General features: G+C 38.9%; 2 protein-coding genes across 3 annotated transcripts; one reads left to right on the top strand and one right to left on the bottom strand.

Annotated features, from left to right (window-relative positions):
• Positions 1 to 1,170: 1,170 nt before the first annotated feature.
• LOC114388605 (xanthine dehydrogenase 1-like) lies at positions 1,171 to 12,675 on the top strand. 2 transcript variants are annotated; one of them, XM_028349171.1, is made up of 15 exons: positions 1,171 to 1,279; positions 1,355 to 1,571; positions 1,882 to 1,981; positions 2,109 to 2,217; positions 2,412 to 3,899; positions 4,140 to 4,382; positions 4,888 to 5,202; positions 6,276 to 6,515; positions 8,107 to 8,391; positions 8,509 to 8,730; positions 9,276 to 9,437; positions 9,977 to 10,111; positions 10,574 to 10,810; positions 11,394 to 11,567; positions 12,139 to 12,675. In XM_028349171.1, the coding sequence occupies exons 2-15, from the start codon at positions 1,475 to 1,477 to the stop codon at positions 12,379 to 12,381; spliced, it is 4,050 nt and encodes a 1,349-aa protein (XP_028204972.1). In that variant the 5' UTR covers positions 1,171 to 1,279; positions 1,355 to 1,474; the 3' UTR covers positions 12,382 to 12,675. The 2 variants fall into 2 exon arrangements, with proteins under 2 accessions (XP_028204972.1, XP_028204973.1); XM_028349172.1 differs by lacking the exons at positions 1,171 to 1,279; positions 1,355 to 1,571 and having other exon boundaries at positions 2,153 to 2,217.
• A 1,639-nt stretch (positions 12,676 to 14,314) lies between these two features.
• LOC114388054 (proline-rich protein 36-like) lies at positions 14,315 to 20,962 on the bottom strand. The gene has a single exon (XM_028348389.1). It carries the CDS (start codon positions 20,960 to 20,962, stop codon positions 14,315 to 14,317), a length of 6,648 nt encoding a protein of 2,215 aa, XP_028204190.1.
• Between the last annotated feature and the right edge of the window lie 1,243 nt (positions 20,963 to 22,205).

Below are 22,205 nucleotides of genomic sequence, written 5' to 3'. Positions count from 1 at the left end.
TGTTTCCAATTTTAATATTATTAAAAACTAAATTCGTTTTTAATTTTGAGTGTTGAGTTTTAATTTTGAAATGTTAGAAGCGGTTGTAAGTAAGAAATAAATAAAATAAGTTTATCGTTCTTTCATTACGAAATTATGCAATATAAAAAAGAATTAAACATAATTAAAATAATTAAAAAGTATACAATTTTTTTTTCTTAAAACTAAAAAAAATAATAGCACAAATATAACACTAATAATAATATGTTGGGTTACATAACGCTATTAAACAAAAAATTACACGTGTAAAACATAAAAGTGGATAGAAACTCGTCTAATTCTTTAATTTTTACTTTAATATTTTCTTTTGCATATTGTCTAAATAGAGGATCATCTTGTATTTCCATTTTAATAAAATTATGAAAAACACAACATACAAGCCGTATATATTTTTGTCTTTTCAAAGACATATGACAATATTAATTTTATAATAAGAAAATGTACTTTTAAAATCGCGAAGCATTTTTCAATTACATTGAATAATGAAGAATGCATATAATTAGATAACTCCTATAGACTTTTGAGTGTTTGTTGGCCTCTATAATCACACGGGTGATAGTGTTCTCCCCGACATGGTGAAAGAAAGTCATTGGTATATCCAAAATTCACTAAATAATACTTACCTTCACGGGAATGGGAAAATGATTTTCTGGATTCTGAATCTTTCTAAAAAGACTCGAGACATTCATCATACCCTCCCAACCAACTATGATAAATATAAACTTTATGTCAAATGAACAACAATACAACATATTGATAGTTGGTTCAAGTTTTCTTTCTATTTTTTAAAGCAAGGTTGCCAATAAGAATGAGAAATAAAAGTGACTTGACCATCATCCTTGTAAAACAAAAGGTTAAATTAAAATTTTATTCTCTCTTTAATATGTAATTTTGTTTTGTTTTTACAATTTTAGTCTATATTCTAAAAAAATCTGTAATTTTTGTCAAATACCAAATTTCACATATGTTTTTATTTATTTTATTGTAGTTTAATTGAATCCTAGACTAAACTTATTCACATAAAGTATCATATGAAATAATGCAAATAATTAAAATATAAACAAAATAATGGATTTAAAAAAAGAGAGAATAAAATAGCAGAAAAAGGACAAAAAATGCAATTCGAAAGAAAAAAAAAAAACTGGGCTGCGAAGTAATTACAAGTTACAACAGATTTTGCTGGCGTGGATGGATGGGGACGACTATTGATACCGCCTTTAGTTTCTGCACTTTGAATTTTGTGAGTGAAATGAAATGAAGTATATTTATCATCTGATGACGATACGTATCATTCATTAATTAATTTCTTCCGCAGGTGTCCTTTGCTCTGCTAACAAGAGCAGCGTTTTTGGTTTGAGGATTTATTATCTCCTACTTTATATAATAGTAGCAGAAGACAAAGAAAAAAGGTGTTCCGTTGAAGACGGGGGAAGATATGAAGGTGGCGAATGAGGCTATCTTATATGTTAACGGAGTTCGCAGGGTGTTACCTGATGGATTCGCTCATTTCACTCTTCTCGAGTATCTCAGAGGTATCCCTTTCTCTTTCCAATTCATGCTTAACACTATCTCACTTGGCAAGGCATGCATACCGTTGACTGGATTGACTTGCATGCTATTTTTTAGAATTTGTTGATTGATCGTTAGAAAATGAAAGTCAACTAACTTGGAACATGTGTTTTCCTTATTATTATTGTTGTTGTTTTTTGCAAAGTCAAAAGCGTTTCATGATTCAGTTATTTCATTGGTGTTCAATTTTGGCCAGTCCTTTTGGATTTTCTACATGGTGAAGCTAAACTAATTTATGGTTTTTTCCACCTTTTTTTTTTTTTTGTACAAAAGATATAGGTCTGACCGGGACAAAACTAGGATGTGGGGAAGGTGGTTGTGGAGCTTGCACAGTTATGGTTTCTCAATTTGATAGAAGATTGAAGAAATGCTCGTAAGTGTGTCGTTCACTCTTTCTCGTGCCTTGGTGATTTGATGCTCCTACATGTGAAGTGTGAAGCACTTCCTTCTTGTATCTTGACGTCAAATTTACCATTTTAGTTTTGAAAATGTTCTTTCAGACACTATGCTATCAATGCTTGCTTAGCACCTCTATATTCTGTAGAAGGGATGCACGTGATTACAGTGGAGGGATTGGGAAGCTGCAAGCGTGGACTACACCCTGTTCAGGTGACAGATGCTCAGACTATCATCTTTTATCATGCTTGTGTACTTGTTACATGCTATTGTTTTGAGAATCCATTACTTGTTTGCTTCCCATGGTGTAATGTGTTTATCTCCGGGCCTTGGCTATGAGCTTTCTTCTTATTTTAAATTTATATTTACCCATCAATACTGTGAATTTACCCTTGTAATCTCTTCAGGAATCCCTGGCTCGGGCTCATGGTTCACAATGTGGATTTTGTACTCCTGGTTTTGTTATGTCCATGTATGCATTATTACGGTCAAGTCAAACACCGCCTAGTGAAGAACAAATTGAAGAATGCCTTGCAGGAAATTTATGTAGGTGCACTGGTTACAGACCAATATTTGATGCATTCCGGGTCTTCGCAAAAACTAGCAATGACTTGTATACTGGTGTTTCTTCATTGAGCCTTGAAGAAGGCAAGTCTGTTTGCCCATCAACAGGAAAACCCTGTTCATGTAATTTAAACAATGTAAATGATAAATGTGTAGGTGGTGATAAGAGATATGAGTCTACTTCCTATGATGAAATAGATGGTACCAAATACACAGAAAGGGAACTTATTTTTCCTCCTGAACTGTTGTTAAGGACACCAACCTCATTAAATTTGACTGGATTTGGTGGGCTAATGTGGTTTCGGCCTTTAACACTTCAACACGCATTGGATTTAAAAGACAAATATTCTGATGCAAAGTTGCTAGTTGGTAATACTGAGGTAGGAATTGAGATGAGGCTAAAGAGAATGCCATATCGGGTTCTAATTTCTGTAATGCATGTGCCAGAACTAAATGCTTTGGATTCAAAGGATGATGGCTTAGAGATAGGTGCTGCAGTAAGACTATCTGATCTTATGAATTTTTTCAAAAAGGTTGTAACTGAGCGAGCTGCTCATGAAACTTTGTCTTGTAAGGCTTTTATTGAGCAACTGAAATGGTTTGCTGGAACACAGATAAGAAATGCTGCATCAGTTGGTGGGAATATATGTACTGCCAGTCCAATATCAGATTTGAATCCTCTATGGATGGCAGCTAGAGCAAAATTTCGAATTATTGATGCTAAAGGAAACATCAGGACAGTCCTGGCCGAAAATTTTTTCCTCCCGGGTTATCGTAAAGTGAATTTAGCAAGTGGTGAAATCTTGCTGTCAGTATTCCTGCCCTGGAATAGGACTTTTGAGTTTGTGAAAGAATTTAAACAGTCTCATAGAAGGGATGATGATATTGCAATTGTAAATGCAGGTATTCGTGTTCATCTTCAGGAACATAGTGAAAACTGGGTGGTTGCTGATGCATCAATTTTTTATGGTGGGGTGGCTCCATATTCACTTGCAGCAACAAAAACTAAGGAATTTCTCATAGGAAAGAATTGGGACCAAGATCTCTTGCAAAATGCATTGAAAGTCCTACAAAAGGATATATTACTCAAGGAAGATGCTCCTGGCGGAATGGTAGAGTTCCGGAAATCTTTGACTTTAAGTTTCTTTTTTAAATTTTTTCTGTGGGTGTCTCATCAAATGGGTAGCATCAAAGAGAGTATACCATCATCCCATCTATCTGCTGTGCACTCAGTCCACCGACCACCAATTACAGGATCTCAGGACTATGAAATAAGGAAACGTGGGACTTCTGTGGGTTCTCCAGAGGTTCATCTATCTGCAAGACTTCAGGTTTGTTGAACTTGTGTGGCAAAATCATATCCCAAGTTTGACAATTTTGTATTCTGCCCTAAATTATTTATAAAATGTTGTATCTAGATTTAGTTTCTTATATGCAAAAGCAATAAGCTTTGATATAATCTTCCTTTTCGTTTGGCTGCATTTTTTTCTAAATTGTAAATATATGGAATCCTTGCTTTTAGTTTGTCAAGCAAATTCTAATCATATTAATTGACTCTTTCTTACATTCAGGTTACAGGAGAAGCAGAATATACTGATGACACACCAATGCCTCCCAATGGTTTGCATGCTGCCTTTGTTTTGAGTAAAAAACCTCATGCTCGAATAAATAGAATTGATGATTCAGGGGCCATATCTTTGCCTGGATTTGTGAGCTTATTTCTGGCCAAAGATGTACCAGGTGATAATAAAATTGGAGCAGTTGTTGCTGATGAGGATCTCTTTGCTGTAGATTATGTCACTTGTGTGGGGCAGGTATCTAGCTTACTGAATAGTATCTCACTTGTGGTTTGTTTATTATATTTGCGTGCTTAAAGGGAAAGGAATTTTGACTTCAATCTTCACACTTCACTCTTTTCTCTTTGTTCTCATTGCTCGCACAGTCTTCTTTTCACACCTGACATAGTTATTTATAGGTCTATAAAGTCTGGATGCTGAACTGAGGTAGAGTCTGTAAATTAGTCTTCAATCTTCACTATTAGCTCATCATCTAATCATACAAATATACAATAAATTGAACTTCAAGATGTTGCTTAATATCATGATGAATTGCCTATTCACTGTGGCTTCCTATTCCCAATCACACTGGAACGCTGAATTAGCCTCCTAATGTTTTCCTTTCACCTTCTGTCTACTTTTGTCCAAATCTCAAAATTGAAGGATGATTTACAAGCATTGGTGATGAATTCTCTTGGAATATTTAGTCTTGTACTAGCCTTTTGTCATTATTAGTCAATGAGATATATATGTATGTTTCCAGGTTATAGGAGTAGTTGTAGCTGATACTCATGAAAATGCAAAGATTGCAGCAAGAAGAGTTCATGTTGAGTATGAAGAGCTCCCAGCCATCCTTTCAATACGGGATGCCGTCAATGCTAGAAGTTTTCACCCCAATACAGAAAAGTGTTTGAGTAAAGGTGATGTTGATCACTGTTTTCAATCAGGTCAGTGTGACCGAATAATTGAAGGGGAAGTTCAGATGGGAGGTCAGGAACACTTTTATCTGGAGCCACATAGCACTTTGATATGGACAGTGGATGGTGGAAATGAAGTTCATATGATATCATCTACTCAAGTAAGTTTTACAATTTTGTAGTGAATGCCTAAATTTTATAATATATGTATTTCTTGGAAACTGAAGTCTGAAATCTTTAACTTGTTTTATCGTATCTATTGCTTTATGGTAGGATTCAGCCATGTATGTCTGAACCATTTAAGTATTCATATACATTTAAATGTTGAGAGCTGCAGATCTATATAATGATGATAGCAGAGTCAAACAATGGGCAAATAGTAAAAAAGAGGGCATTCAAGAATACAACTTTGCATTTTGGAAACTTGGACTTTGGCATAATTAATCTTTCTTAACTATGGCATGTTGTTCTGTATACTCTACAACTCAAAATGGGATACAGAGAGGGAAGTATACTGAGATGTGAGTTGAATAATTGAATAAAACTATTAAAGGGTTTGATTTTATGTCAGCAGTTTCTATCTAAATCTCTTAGGACAAAAAAATGAAAATTTCCAGCAAAAAAGACCATCTTAAGAGCTGGTTCTCATATGGACATCTTGAAAACTTTATTTTATGATGGCTCCTTTCCTTCCATATTGACAGGGTGGAAACATTTGCTACACTGTTTTTCTGTTACAAGATTATTGTGGGAGCTGTGTTGTTTTCTTCATTCTCACCTTCTCAGTCTTTTGTGTTACATATGCCTAGGCCTATGCAAGGAAATTTGATAAGAACCTTGGGAGAATCAGACCACAAAAGCTAGCTGTTGTGGTTGGAGAGCCCATGGCCTTATAAACCCCCACATTAGATTCCAATGTGGGACTCAAGTCCCATACCTTGTAATTGGATCCTAACAGATGTGTGTGTGCGAGTGTTAGTTTTTTTTTTTTTTTGAAGAAGCTAAATTTAATATTATTAGAGAACAAGCTAAACATAAGGCATGCTTAGGTTGAAAGAAATATTGAACAAGATGAAAAAGTAGTGGCTATAACAACCACTCCCCAAACCAGAATCTTAAAAAAAGTGAAACAAAGAACCCGTGTGTGTGAGTGTTAGTGTTTGGCTTGTATTGGCCTAAATTTATGGCTTGAAGGAAATAACTGCATTGTGAAAATAACATTGTGTTGTTGCAGGCTCCTCAGAAGCACCAGAAATATGTTTCTCATGTTCTTGGCCTTCCCATGTCAAAGGTAGTTTGCAAAACAAAACGAGTTGGTGGTGGATTTGGGGGGAAGGAGACAAGATCAGCCTTTATTGCTGCTGCTGCTTCAGTTCCATCTTATCTGTTAAATCGACCAGTGAAAATCACACTGGACCGAGATGTGGACATGATGATAACTGGGCAGCGGCATAGTTTTCTAGGGAAGTACAAGGTATGGCTACAGTTATTTACTTACCTTTAACTGGTGTTTTTCTTTATACATCAACATTTTATTGTAAAACTAAATACTGTGAAATTTTTGAATTCTTAAAATGGAAACAGGTGATACTCATGCACTCCCTTTGTGCCACAATATGACAGTGAGAATATCTTCTCTTCATGTATCTGAGTGATGTTTAGACTGTCTAACACCCTACGTTTTTTCTTTATTTTGATGTTCATTTGGCCCTTGTTTTGCTTCCTTACAACAACAATGACAAACCCCCCCCAAGCTTTATCCCCGGGGTGGAAGTCAGTTACATGGATCACTTAAATACCATTGATCTCTATAAAAACCAAAATTTCTGAAAGCTATTTAAACCAATATATTTTTAATGGTTTCACCTAATGTTTTTTTAGGTCTACATCTTTCCTTTTAAAATGAATTATCATACATTTGATCCTTCATTTTCAATTTAGCTTTTATTGGTCTTCTAATCACGTGACTAAACCACCTTAAAAGAGTTTCCATAGTTTTGTCCTCAAGTAATGCTACTCAAAATTTCTATCTGACACAGTGATTTAATCCTTTTCTTTTTTATTTGTCCACTTATCTGTCTCAGCATTCTTATCTCTGCCATAATTATTTTTTGCCCTTGTTTGTACTTAACTCCTTAACATTCACTGCCACAGAGCATCACTAGTCTTGTCTAGTGAGTATTTTTCCATTTCCCACCTAGCTTAAATCCTATATTCCTATGTGTAAATTTGCCATCAATATCCCCATCATTTTATAAACTATATTGATATATTGAAGATACCTAAACTGTTCAGCTCTTGATATGATGGATTCATCAATTGCCACCTCTAGAACAGAGATAACTTGGGTCTTTTGAAACTTGTATTACGTATACGAAGTCTTACTCCAACCTAAGCTGCAGATATGGTTTGATTCCAAAGCCCCTCCTCATGACTATAAGTTTAGATTTACACCTCTTGACTAATTAGCTAGGGACATAACATCCTACCAAAAAATAAAATAAAAAAGGAGTTAGTAGTTCTTGTCTCTTGGATGTGCCAGGTTTGTATGAATAACTTGAAAGATCAGAATGATGAACTAAATTCTGGATTTTTTTTTCTGGAATTAAAGTCTAGGAAAGCTGAATAGTCTTAGTGGCTTATCGTTATCCTAGGGAGTTACATTTTCTATTTACTTCTATTAAATGTACTTGATCTGAATTATTATAAACAAGAGATGCTGTTGAGTGCATATGATTTTGTACACTCTATTGTTCTTGTCAATTGTTTTAAGTTGAGTAACAACATTGTTCTTATAATTTGGGCTTAGGGGGCCTAACTCAACCCTATAAAAACAGTTTGTAAGGCCGGATTGCTCAAGCTTTATAAGCTTTATTTGAGTCATATCTCTAGTCGATGTGTGACTACGCGCCATCCTTGATTATGCAATTAAGGCAGCCCCAAAGAGGCTACAATTAAGGCAGGATAGGGGTGACCGCAATTAAGGCGGCTTTCCCACAATTATTTTCATCATTTTTTCACATCATCACATGGTTGAGTGATTAATGCGATATTATTTGATTCAGGTTGGATTTACAAATGAAGGGAGGGTGCTTGCGCTGGATCTTGAAATTTATAACAATGCTGGAAACTCACTGGATCTATCGCTTGCTATCCTTGAACGTGCTATGTTTCATTCAGACAATGTGTATGAAATACCAAATATGAGGGTAATGGGGAGAGCTTGCTTTACTAATTTCCCTAGCCACACTGCTTTCCGTGGATTTGGTGGTCCTCAAGGCTTGCTCATTGCTGAAAACTGGATTCAAAGGATTGCTGTGGAACTCAAGATGAGTCCAGAAAAGATAAGGGCAAGTAACAAAGTTTTGGTTTTTCTCTCTCTTTTGAGTTGTACTCATGAAATTTTACTGTTATCCCCTTGATGTTGGACATTCTAGTCAATCTTCCTAAACCAAGTTTCTTTCTAGGAAATTAATTTTCAAGGAGAAGGATCCGTTCTGCATTATGGCCAGATAGTTCAGTACAGCACACTAGCCCCACTGTGGAATGAACTTAAGTTATCCTGTGACTTTGCGAAGGCACGTGAAGAAGTTGACCAATTCAATAGTCACAACCGCTGGAGGAAGCGTGGCATTGCTATGATTCCTAATAAGTTTGGTATATCCTTTACAACAAAGCTTATGAACCAGGTAAAATCTGAATTCTATCATTCTATTTTAATTTTAAAAATGAAGAAAAAAGTGATTTCAACTGAAGTTTAAGGAAATAAGAAGCTTGTCAAGTTTTGTGTTTTCTCTCTCTTTTGAGTTGTATGCTATTCTGCTGTTTGCATTTCTCACCTCTTGAACTCTTTTGCTTCATATATTTTTTTAATGCTCACTGTATTATTTTTTCTCGTGCAAATGCACGGGATATTGTATCTAGTATGGTCATAACTCATAAACCACTTCAAATTTGAAAGCATAAGATATGGTTGCTGAATACAGCATGTTAAGGGTAAGGGCTATTTATAATAGATTAAGTATATATTACAAAGCCCAGTCCAAAATTCAAATCCTTTGGTGCTTAATTCAATAAGAACTACATTAGTCAGTTGGTAATTGTGCTCTAAATTTTTGTGGTGCTTTCATTCAGAATTTTCTTTTGCTTTATATTCCTATTTTGTTAGTTGTGAAATGATTGCATTATTAGATAGTAATAATTGTGTACTTTCATATTTTCTCAATAACTATAGGCAGGTGCTCTGGTTCAAGTCTATACGGATGGAACTGTTTTAGTTACCCATGGGGGTGTAGAAATGGGGCAAGGTTTGCATACCAAAGTTGCCCAAATTGCTGCTTCAGCTTTCAACATCCCTCTTAGTTCTGTCTTCATATCAGATACTAGTACCGACAAGGTATTTAGTTACACTTTTTATGGATTTATGTTGTTTTTCTTCTTGGAAATTATTCTCAGCTATATACCATACCAACTTACCAAGTAAATAAGTAATTTATTACTTTCTTTGTCTCCTTCCCTTACCACTTTTTTTTTGAGTTTTTGATGGACTTATTACAAAAGAAAATCAGCAGTCAAATTCAAGATTTGGAACTCCAAACTTCAGTTGGTAATTTTAGAAAGTTGCACAGGTTGGCAAAATATAATGAGGAGAAAAAGCAACATAATCGTAATGTTTTTTTATATAGAACTTTCATCAAATCTTCAAAATAATTTTGAAGAACAGCCTAAAGCTTGCATGCAATCATAAGAAAGAGACTGGGTCTTTGGAACCCCACTGTTTATATTTTTCTTTTTTACAGTAATATCCTTCTTTACCATCTGGTTCATTTGGATTATCCTTTTCTATTTTCCTCCCATGTACCCTTTCTTGAATATGGGGACTATTGTTTTTTATTCTAAATTGCTGTGATATCCTCATGGTTGCTGCAAAATTAGGTTCCTAATGCTTCAGCAACAGCAGCTTCTGCAAGTTCTGATATGTATGGAGCAGCGGTTTTGGATGCATGTGAGCAAATAATGGCACGCATGGAACCTATTGCTTCACAGCATAACTTCAACTCATTTGCTGAGGTACTCTTGTATTTTTAGCTTTTGCTTTGCAGTCTAGGAAGTTGTCTACTCGGAATAAATGACTATATAAGCAAATTTGTTCATTGTATTTCATGGACGCTGTATTTTTATATAAATTTTATACAAATGCTGAGGAGTTGGGAGGTGAGAGGAAATTAAGAAAATATTGAGGCTCTTTAGAATTTCTGAAAAATACAGAACAAAAACATTTTATTAGATCTTACATATTTTCATATAGGTATCTTGGGTTTCAACATAAATAAAAATAGAAGTGATTACATTAGTTTGAGGATTGTATAAGAAATTGCATCTACTATATACTACAAATCCTGCTGAAGTGTATAGGACCTATAGACTATGCCAACAAGTTTTCTCATTACAAGTAACCTTTATCTGCTGTTACAAGGTGTCTTGTGGTTGAAAACTATTGAACATGTTCTGTTATGCTTTTATTATTTTCAGCTAGTTGGTGCATGCTATGCAGAACGAATAGACCTTTCTGCCCATGGATTTTATATTACTCCTGATATTGGTTTTGATTGGACGACGGGTAAAGGAAAACCTTTCAGATATTTCACTTATGGGGCTGCATTTGCTGAGGTTGAAATTGACACCCTGACTGGAGATTTTCACACCAGAGTGGCAAACGTATTTTTGGATCTAGGTTATTCTCTGAATCCAGCAATAGATGTTGGACAGGTACTTTTTTTTTCTTTAATTGTTTATTATTCATTTTTAGTTATTAACTTCAGAATATACAAGGAAGTTTATCAAGGATGGAGAAACACTACACAGAGGATACAAATTCCTCTAAACGGAAGTCAGAAAATTTGATAGAAAAGAAATTAAGTCAGTTTCCTTATATTTTGTATTGGTGAATGAAATTTGGCTTTCATAAATAAGTTGAATATTTGTAAGCATTTTTTTTTTATCAAAACGCTTGTGTTGAGTTTTTGGTTGATCAGAGAGATTAGAAAATATTGTTTGATTGTGATGAATAACTTATGTTAATGTAAAACGGTTTCCCTTTGTGAGGATTGTGAAAATTGTTGAAGACTGTTTGTCGGGAAGTCTTCATTGCAGGATAGTTCTGGTTTCTTCGTACTAAGACCTTTTGAGGGAAATGATGAAAGTTGTCTTGTTTGTGTATGTAGAAGATTAAACACACTAAAACTCCTTTGAATTACAACTTCCTAATTTTTCCTCTCTATTCTTGAAAATATTTTTTGCTGCATTTTTGCATGATAAATTCATATTTTGTTCTTGCTATTTATTTTCACAGATCGAGGGAGCTTTTATGCAAGGTTTGGGTTGGGTAGCTTTAGAAGAACTTAAATGGGGAGATGAAGCACATAAATGGATCCCGTCTGGGTGCCTTTACACATGTGGACCTGGAGCTTATAAAATTCCTTCTGTAAATGATGTTCCCTTCAAATTCAATGTCTCACTCCTGAAGGTATGTTCCTGAACCCTGAACAATTATTTTTTTGTTCTTTTCTTGTGGTAAGTGGACGATGCACATGAAAATGATTCCATTATGCTACATGGCCCAGTGGCCTAGTAGAGTCATGAGTGCAATCGCAGACGTAAGAGTATTGGGTGTTCACATTTTCTTTTTGTTATTTATCAGAACACACTGCTACCTGTTTATCTTTAGCTTGTTCGTGTTAATTTCCAAAATTGCTTTCACATTTCCTTGAAGGCTTGACCTCATTCTCACATCCGCACCACTCTGAGATGGTCACAAGATTAATTTGTCGGTTAATAACTTCTTGTCTGTTGGCTATTCCCCTACACATGTATCACATATTAATTCGAATGATGATATTGGGACACTCTTTAATTATAAACACCTTATTATATCATATCACTTATCATACCTGTATTTTTTTTCTTCTATTTCTTTATCTCGCTATGTATCAAATAGCATATAAGATATCCAAATATCATTTTTCTCTTGATTCACAAAATCGAAGATATCTACATGATAACTTACCCTGTTTATTGTTGTGTGCACTAATTGGTAGGGCCATCCAAATGTTAAGGCCATCCATTCATCTAAAGCTGTTGGTGAGCCTCCATTTTTCCTAGCATCCGCTGTGTTATTTGCCATCAAGGATGCTATCATAGCTGCAAGAGCTGAAATGGGGCGTAATGAGTGGTTTCCACTTGACAGTCCAGCAACTCCTGAGAGAATTCGAATGGCTTGTTTAGATGAATTAACATCGTCATTTGTTAACTCAGATTTCCATCCCAAACTTAGTGTTTGATACTCTGTTTATTCACGTTAATTTTCTATGCTCACGATGAATAAGTTGCATGTCCAAAAACCTAGAGAATCTCCAATTTAACTCTCACCTACTGATACAAATATGATGTAGCAATTGACAAAAAAAGCAATGGCAACGTACGGGCTCCATGCCATCTCTATCTTGTCTGTATTGTTTTTAGGTTTAGTTATCCTTTTGATTCCTATAGTTGCAAAAAAATTTGCTTTTAGTTCCTATGGTTTAAGACCTTCATTTTGGTCCCTCTAGTTATAATATTTTAACCTTTTGGTCCTCCTTGTTGATCTTTTAACTCAACATGATGCAATTTAATTTTCATAACATGGAGTCTTTCTATAACAAATACACCTATACACGAGTATATCTCACCTGCCATGCTCAGTAAAATTAAATTGAAAATGTTAAATTATAATTAGTGATTACTTTAGAATGAATATTTTATTATATGTAATATAAAAATTTATAATGTTATAAACAAAATTTGTGATTTGTACTTTTACAAAATTTATTGATATTTTTTTCATCTTATAAAGATACAATTTATCGAATTAATTAGCAGAATTTGTACTTATAAAAAAGTTATTAAACTCTTATTTTTATCCAATTCTGAATTATTTTCACAATCATCATAAAATCTAAGTTATTTTGAATTACTAAACTCATAGGTTATTTTTCCACATTATAACTGTTCTATAAACAAATTATTGATAATTTTTATTCATCTTTTAATCAAATTCCGAATTAATTAAAATATGATAAACTAAGACAAAAAAAAGTTATTGCGAGCATGCTAAACTTAATTTATGTTTGTATCCTTTCAGGTATACACATAATTTATGTTGCATTGCACCAACAATTGTTTCGAAGAATTGCTTCTCTGAGTGCCAGCTAAAGGCTCAGCCGCTAAACTTGACTGTGGTAGTTGTAGAAACACAATGTTTAACTATCTATCACGCTTCATCTTCAAATTAATTAATTGATTAATTGCCCTGTTGAATTGATTAGGGGCTTTAATTATCTTCAAAAACTCTCTTTCCAAATAGAGTTATAGAGAATAAAGAACGATATTTGAGGTAGACATCTTAGTGATATTCTTACTTTCCTTTGTTAAGAATAAAGGATGAGCTTCCCCTTTAGCATGGTTCATCTGATTCAAACTTTTGCTCATTTTGTTCTCAAACATAATTACATCATTGACTATTGTCTAAGTAGTGTGTGTGTGTGTGTTGGTGTAATGAAAAGTATGTCATAACTCATAAATAAGGACGAATTTCAGTTGAGTTATTTTCAGTAGCTAGAAAATTCCACAGTAATCTTCCTTTCGCTTTAGGTATCCATCATGTTGATCTTTATCAGTATTATTAATGCTTCCAAGATGCTGCGAAAGAGACATTTCAAAATTCATGAGCTCATATATTGACCCCAATGTCTCTTTATGAGTATCACCAATGCATTATTATTTAAACAAATATGGAAGTCGGGAAACAAGTTGTCCATTTTTTATTATTTTCTCTTTCAAAGAGCTAGTCATTCTCAAAGTTTCCACTTGTAAATTGAGAGGCTGAGAGTTAATATTATGTTGAACTGTTATACGACAAGATATTAGTATGAGGTCCTTTTATGATATCAAATATCAGTGAAAGTTTTATTTCGAAGGAGCATGGCACGAATTACATTAAGGTCATATCATGTAAACAAGGAAATGCTGAAATGGAAACTTAACAACAACAAATTACAATTTTATTATGATAGAATTTAAAACAAAACAAACTTTTGAATTGACACTTATTCATTACACTTATTCATCAACAAGACTCTTCAGTGTTGACCCTATATTATTGACGAAGTCTTGATATTAAGCTGCAATATTGTCTGGCATAAATTTATTGAAATAATATAAGTTGGTTTGGTTAGCTTAGTAGATTGTTGCAGGAGGAGTTGGAGGTGGAGACTTGTAAATATATGGAGGGGGTGTTGATGGGGATGTTGGTGGTGGGGACTTGTAGATATAAGGAGTGCGTGGTAATGGGGATGGTGATGGTGGGGACTTGTAGATATATGGAGGGGGTGGTGATGAGGATGGTGGTGTTGGGGACTTGTAGATATAAGGAGCGGGTGGTGATGGGGATGGTGATGATGGAGACTTGTAGATATATGGAGGGGGTGGTGATGCGGACTTGTAGATATAAGGAGCGGGTGGTGATAAAAATGGTGATGGTGGGGACTTGTAGATATAAGGAGCGGGTGGTGATGAGGATGGTGATGGTGGGAACTTGTAGATATATGGAGGGGGTGATGGTGGGGACTTGTAGATATAAGGAGCGGGTGGTGATGGTGGAGACTTGTAGATATAAGGGGCGGGTGGTGATGGGAATGGTGATGGTGGGGACTTGTAGATATAAGGAGCGGGTGGTGATGGGGATGGTGATGGTGGGGACTTGTAGATATAAGGAGCGGGTGGTGATGAGAATGGTGATGGTGGGGACTTGTAGATATAAGGAGCGGGTGGTGATGAGAATGGTGATGGTGGGGACTTGTAGATATAAGGAGCGGGTGGTGATGAGAATGGTGAAGGTGGGGACTTGTAGATATAAGGAGGGGGTGGTGATGGGGACTTGTAGATATAAGGAGCGGGTGTTGATAAGAATGGTGATGGTGGGGACTTGTAGATATATGGAGCGGGTGGTGATGGGGATGGTGATGGTGGGGACTTGTAGATATATGGAGGAGGTGTTGATGGAGACTTGTAGATATAAGGAGCGGGTGGTGATGAGAATGGTGATGGTGAAGACTTGTAGATATATGGAGGGGGTGGTGATGAGGACGGTAGTGGTGGGGACTTGTAGATATATGGAGGGGGTGGTGATGGGGATGGTGGTGATGGGGACTTGTAGATATAAGGAGCGGGTGGTGACGAGGATGGTGATGGTGGAGACTTGTAGATATAAGGAGCGGGTGGTGATGGGGATGGTGATGGTGGGGACTTGTAGATATATGGAGGAGGTGTTGATGGAGACTTGTAGATATAAGGAGCGGGTGGTGATGGGGATGGTGATGGTGGAGACTTGTAGATATATGGAGGGGGTGGTGATGGAGACTTGTAGATATAAGGAGGGGGTGGTGATGGTGGGGACTTGTAGATATAAGGAGCGGGTGGGGATGGGGATGGTGATGGTGGGGACTTGTAAGTATAAGGAGGGGGTGGTGATGAGGATGGTGATGGAGGAGATTTGTAAGTATAAGGAGGGGGTGGTGATGGAGACGGTGGTAGAGGAGACTTGTAAGTATAAGGAGGGGGTGGTGATGAGAATGATGATGGAGGAGACTTGTAGATATAAGGAGGGGGTGGTGATGGGGATGATGGTGTAGGAGACTTGTACGTATAAGGACGGGGTGGTGATGAGGACGGTGATGGAGGAGACTTGTAAGTATAAGGAGGGGGTGGTGATGGAGATGGTGGTAGAGGAGACTTGTAAGTATAAGGAGGGGGTGGTGACGGGAATGGTGATGGAGGAGATTTGTAGATAGAAGGAGGGGGTGGTGATGGAGATGGTAGTGGAAGAGACTTGTAAGTATAAGGAGGGGGTGGTGATGAGAATGGTGATGGAGGAGACTTGTAGATATAAGGAGGGGGTGGTGATGGAGATGATGGCGGGGGAGACTTGTAGACATATGGAGAAGGTGGTGTTGGGGATGGTGGTGAAGGAGACTTGTAAGTATAAGGAGGGGGTGGTGATTGGGATGGTGATGAAGGAGACTTGTAGATATAAGGAGGGGGTGGTGATAGAGATGGCAGTGGAGGAGACTTATAAGTATAAGGAGAGGGTGGTGATGAGGATGGTGATGGAGGAGACTTGAAGACATAAGGAGAGGGTGGTAATGGGGATGGTGGTGAAGGAGACTTGTAAGTATAAGGAGGGGGTGGTGATTGCGATGGTGATGAAGGAGACTTGTAGATATAAGGAGGGGGTGGTGATGGAGATGGTAGTGGAGGAGACTTGTAGACATAAGGAGGGGGTGGTGATGAAAATGGTGATGGAGGAGACTTGTAGATATAAGGAGGGGGTGGTGATGGGGATGGTAGTGGAGGAGACTTGTAAGTATAAGGAGGGGGTGGTGATGGGGATGGTGATGGAGGAGACTTGTAGACATAAGGAAAGGGTGGTGATGAGGATGGTGATGGAGGAGACTTGTAAGTATAAGGAGGGGGTGGTGATTGGGATGGTGATGAAGGAGACTTGTAGATATAAGGAGGGGGTGGTGATGGAGATGCTAGTGGAGGAGACTTGTAAGTATAAGGAGGGGGTGGTGATGGGAATGGTGATGGAGGAGACTTGTTAGTATAAGGAAAGGGTGGTGATGAGGATGATGATGGAGGATACTTGTAGATATAAGGAGGGGGTGGTGATGGGGATGGTGGTGGGAAAGACTTGTAGATATAAGGAGGGGGTGGTGATGGGGATGGTGGTGGAGGAGACTTGTTAGTATAAGGAGGGGGTGGTGAAGAGGATGGTGATGGAGGAGACTTGTAGATATAAGGAGGGGGTGGTGATGGGGATGGTGATGGAGGAGACTTGTAAATATAAGGAGAGGGTGGTGATGGAGATGGTAGTGGAGGAGACTTATAAGTATAAGGAGAGGGTGGTGATAGGGATGGTGATGGAGGAGACTTGTAGATATAAGGAGGGGGTGGTGATGGAAAAGACTTGTAGATATAAGGAGGGGGTGGTGATGGGGATGGTGGTGGAGGAGACTTGTAAGTATAAGGAGAGGGTGTTGATGGGGATGGTGATGGAGGAGACTTGTAGATATAAGGAGGGGGTGGTGATGGAGATGGTAGTGGAGGAGACTTATAAGTATAAGGAGAGGGTGGTGATGGAGGAGACTTGTAGATATAAGGAGGGGGTGATGATGGGGATGGTGGTGGAGGAGACTTGTAAGTATAAGGAGAGGGTGGTGATGGGGATGGTGATGGAGGAGACTTGTAGATATAAGGAGGGGGTGGTGATGGGGATGGTGATGGAGGAGACTTGTAGATATAAGGAGGGGGTGGTGATGGGGATGGTGGTGGAGGAGACTTGTAAGTATAAGGAGAGGGTGGTGATGGGGATTGTGATGGAGGAGACTTGTAGATATAAGGAGGGGGTGGTGATGGAGATGGTAATGGAGGAGACTTGTAAGTATAAGGAGAGGGTGGTGATAGGGATTGTGATGGAGGAGACTTGTAGATATAAGGAGGGGGTGGTGATGGAGATGGTAGTGGAGGAGACTTGTAGATATAAGGAGGGGGTGGTGATGGAGATGGTAGTGGAGGAGACTTGTAAGTATAAGGAGAGGGTGGTGATGGGGATTGTGATGGAGGAGACTTGTAAGGAGGGGGTGGTGATGAAGATGGTAGTGGAGGAGACTTATAAGTATAAGGAGAGGGTGGTGATGGAGGAGACTTGTAGATATAAGGAGGGGGTGGTGATGGAGATGGTAGTGGAGGAGAGGGTGGTGATGGGGATGGTGGTGGAGGAGACTTGTAGATATATGGAGGGGGTGGTGATGGGGATGGTGATGGAGGAGACTTGTAGATATAAGGAGGGGGTGGTGATGAGGATGGTAGTGGGGGAGACTTATAAATATAAGGAGAGGGTGGTGATGGGGATGGTGATGGAGGAGACTTGTAGATATAAGGAGAGGGTGGTGATGGGGATGGTGGTGGAGGAGACTTGTAAGTATAAGAAGAGGGTGGTGATGGGGATTGTGTTGGAGGAGACTTGTAAGGAGGGGGTGGTGATGAAGATGGTAGTGGAGGAGACTTATAAGTATAAGGAGAGGGTGGTGATGGGGATGGTGATGGAGGAGACTTGTAGATATAAGGAGGGGGTGGTGATGGAGATGGTAGTGGAGGAGAGGGTGGTGATGGGGATGGTGGTGGAGGAGACTTGTAGATATAAGGAGGGGGTGGTGATGGGGATGGTGATGGAGGAGACTTGTAGATATAAGGAGGGGGTGGTGATGGGGATGGTAGTGGGGGAGACTTATAAATATAAGGAGAGGGTGGTGATGGGGATGGTGATGGAGGAGACTTGTAGATATAAGGAGAGGGTGGTGATGGGGATGGTGGTGGAGGAGACTTGTAAGTATAAGAAGAGGGTGGTGATAGGGATTGTGTTGGAGGAGACTTGTAAGGAGGGGGTGGTGATGGAGATGGTAGTGGAGGAGACTTATAAGTATAAGGAGAGGGTGGTGATGGGGATGGTGATGGAGGAGACTTGTAGATATAAGGAGGGGGTGGTGATGGAGATGGTAGTGGAGGAGAGGGTGGTGATGGGGATGGTGGTGGAGGAGACTTGTAAGTATAAGGAGAGGGTGGTGATGGGGATGGTGGTGGAGGAGACTTGTAGATATAAGGAAGGGGTGGTGATGGGGATGGTGATGGAGGAGACTTGTAGATATAAGGAGGGGGTGGTGATGGAGATGGTAGTGGGGGAGACTTATAAGTATAAGGAGAGGGTGGTGATGGGGATGGTGATGGAGGAGACTTGTAGATATATGGAGGGGGTGGTGGTGGAGGAGACTTGTAAGTATAAGGAGAGGGTGGTGATGGGGATTGTGATGGAGGAGACTTGTAGATATAAGGAGGGGGTGGTGATGGAGATGGTAGTGGAGGAGACTTGTAAGTATAAGGAGAGGGCGGTGATGGGGATTGTGATGGAGGAGACTTGTAGATATAAGGAGGGGGTGGTGATGGAGATGGTAGTGGAGGAGACTTGTAAGTATAAGGAGAGGGTGGTGATGGGGATTGTGATGGAGGAGACTTGTAAGGAGGGGGTGGTGATGGAGATGCTAGTGGAGGAGACTTATAAGTATAAGGAGAGGGTGGTGATGAGGATGGTGATGGAGGAGACTTGTAGATATAAGGAGGGGGCGGTGATGGAGATGGTGGTGGAAAAGACTTGTAGATATAAGGAGGTGGTGGTGATGGAGATGGTAGTGGAGGAGACGATGGTGATGGGGATGGTGGTGGAAAAGACTTGTAGATATAAGGAGAGGGTGGTGATGGAGATGGTGGTGGAGGAGACTTGTTAGTATAAGGAGGGGGTGGTGATGGGGATGGTGGTGGAGGAGACTTGTTATTATAAGGAGGGGGTGGTGTTGAGGATGGTGATGGAGGAGACTTGTAGATATAAGGAGGGGGTGGTGATGGGAATGATGGTGGAGGAGACTTGTAAGTATAAGGAGAGGGTGGCAATGGGGATTGTGATGGAGGAGACTTGTAGATATAAGGAGGGGATGGTGATGGAGATGGTAATGGGGGAGTCTTGTAAGTATAAGGAGAGGGTGGTGATGGAGATTGTGATGGAGGAGACTTGTAGATATAAGGAGGAGGTGGTGATGGAGATGGTAGTGGAGGAGACTTGTAGATATAAGGAGGGGGTGGTGATGGAGATGGTAGTGGAGGAGACTTGTAAGTATAAGGAGGGGGTGGTGATGGGGATTGTGATGGAGGAGACTTGTTAGTATAAGGAGGGGGTGGTGATGGGGATTGTGATGGAGGAGACTTGTTAGTATATGGAGGGGGTGGTGATGGGGATGGTGGTGGAGGAGACTTGTTAGTATAAGGAGGGGGTGGTGATGAGGATGGTGATGGAGGAGACTTGTAGATATAAGGAGGGGGTGGTGATGGGGATGGTGGTGGAGGAGACTTGTTAGTATAAGGAGGGGGTGGTGATGAGGATGGTGATGGAGGAGTCTTGTAGATATAAGGAGGGGGTGGTGATGGGGATGGTGATGGAGGAGACTTGTAGATATAAGGAGGGGGTGGTGATGGGGATGGTGGTGGAGGAGACTTGTTAGTATAAGGAGGGGGTGGTGATGAGGATGGTGATGGAGGAGACTTGTAGATATAAGGAGGGGGTGGTGATGGGGATGGTGATGGAGGAGACTTGTAAATATAAGGAGGGGGTGGTGATGGAGATGGTAGTGGAGGAGACTTATAAGTATAAGGAGAGGGTGGTGATGGGAATTGTGATGGAGGAGACTTGTAGACATAAGGGGGGAGAGGTAATGGAGATGGTGGGGGAGAAGATTTGTTGTAATACGGAGGGGGCGGTGAGAGAGATGGAGGCGGAGGAGATTTATAGACATAAGGAGGTTGTGGTGAGGGGGATGGAGGTGAAGGAGACTTGTAAACATTAGAAGGGGGTGGTGATGGAGATGGTGGTGGGGGAGACTTGTAGACACTAGGAGGTGGTGTTGAAGGTGATGTGAGTGGAGGAAACTTATAGATATAAGGAGGGGGAGGTGATGGAGATGGTGGTGGGAGAGACTTGTAGACACATGGAGGTGGTGGTGAAGGTGATGTAGGTGGGGGAAACTTATAGATATATGGAGGGGGTGGTGATGGGAACGGTGGTGGAGGTGGAAGGTGATGGCAGGGTGGGAGTTCTTCATTAAATGGTGGAGAGGCATAGTAAGGATTATCATGACCAGCGACAACACTGACAGCAATTAGGCAAAATGCCAACGTATAGATGAGTTGAGGCCAATGCCTCGGCCCTGCTGAAGTTCCCATCTTCTGTCAGTGTGCTGCACCAGTCGTTGTTTGGATGACCTATGCTCTATGCTTGCTTTGCAAAGTATGCATCCTGACCCTTTATATAGTGTTGGCCTTCAGTTATGGCTTTTAATGTTTGTTTGTTTGTTAAATGCATCGACAGTCTGGATTAACTAAGTGGAATCTTGTTATGCTGAAATCTTGGCATGAGACTTTATAACTGCATATTTTGTTTGTTTTGTAACTATATATTTTGTTTGTTTTTATTTGTTTCAGTAGTTATGATTTCTATAATGTAGAAGCAAGTAAGTTTCAATTTTCTGTTTTGCTGCTATTATGATATTAGTTTCTGTTTTACTCTTTATTGTAAACAATCCGATTCAGAATGAATCATTCTATCTCCTCCACTTTGTAAGCACTAGTTAAATTGGATCAAATTTTGATAAGAAACGTTAAAGCCGCCAGCTATGATTATTTCCATTAAACTTTAGAGAACCGGTGATTATATGCGAGCACGTCAAAGCACCAAATGTCTAGACATCCCTATCAATAGACTAACTTACATTCTGGAGTCATGACAATGACTTTATTTAATATTATCCCCAAGATGATGTAACTTAGAGAATTTAACTTCGACTTGGTATAATTACTGTATATATATCCAGGCTACATTAACATTTTTTTACTGTTTTAATTAACCTTAGTTACCAATAATAATATTGTATAGATCTTCGGCAGTTTTTCTCATCTGCACAAGTTTGGTCTAATGAGCCATTGATCAGTTACCCCATGTGACTATTGTTTCAGGAGGTCAACTGTTGATGTAGTATTATTGTTACTCCAATGCCATGGTGCTTACTTGATCGACTATTGTTTCTTTTTTTCCACGTTAACATTGAAAGTATCTAACTTCTAAGTTTTAACCCTTCCCAATTCCCATACCTCACTAAGATTGAAGCTGCGTGCTCTGAGCCGCATTTTTAGTTGTTTCCTTATCCGAATGTACTTTTCTATTACGTTTCTGGCCTAGTGCAAATTCTGCAGATAGGACCTCTTTTCACTTAACGCAGTGATTGCATTATACTTAATATATCTATTGTTTAGACATATTATAGAGGCTGCTTCTGCTGTTTAGACTTTAAGGCTTCAGAAGCTTGTATTCTATATATAAGAATAAGATGATTCATTTGTTGCATTTTGATAATTTAATTGCAGAGATCAACATCAACGCAATTTGCTCCTCTTATTGCTCTTGCTGATT

Source organism: Glycine soja, chromosome 15 (assembly GCF_004193775.1).
Source record: "Glycine soja cultivar W05 chromosome 15, ASM419377v2, whole genome shotgun sequence".
NCBI classification, from domain to species: domain Eukaryota; kingdom Viridiplantae; phylum Streptophyta; class Magnoliopsida; order Fabales; family Fabaceae; genus Glycine; species Glycine soja.
Note: the sequence above shows the minus strand (reverse complement) of the source record. Positions and strands in the feature narration are given on the sequence as shown.

What these genes read in the sequence shown, in the direction of transcription:
- LOC114388605 (XM_028349171.1), top strand. Translation starts at nt 1,475, where the DNA reads ATGAAGGTGGCGAATGAGGCTATCTTATATGTTAACGGAGTTCGCAGG. An exon ending in AGAAGATTGAAGAAATGCTC is followed by an intron (nt 1,982 to 2,108) that starts GTAAGTGTGTCG and finishes ATGTTCTTTCAG; the next exon opens with ACACTATGCTATCAATGCTT. An exon ending in CAGCAATAGATGTTGGACAG is followed by an intron (nt 10,811 to 11,393) that starts GTACTTTTTTTT and finishes TTATTTTCACAG; the next exon opens with ATCGAGGGAGCTTTTATGCA.
- LOC114388054 (XM_028348389.1), bottom strand. Translation starts at nt 20,962, where the DNA reads ATGGGAACTTCAGCAGGGCCGAGGCATTGGCCTCAACTCATCTATACG.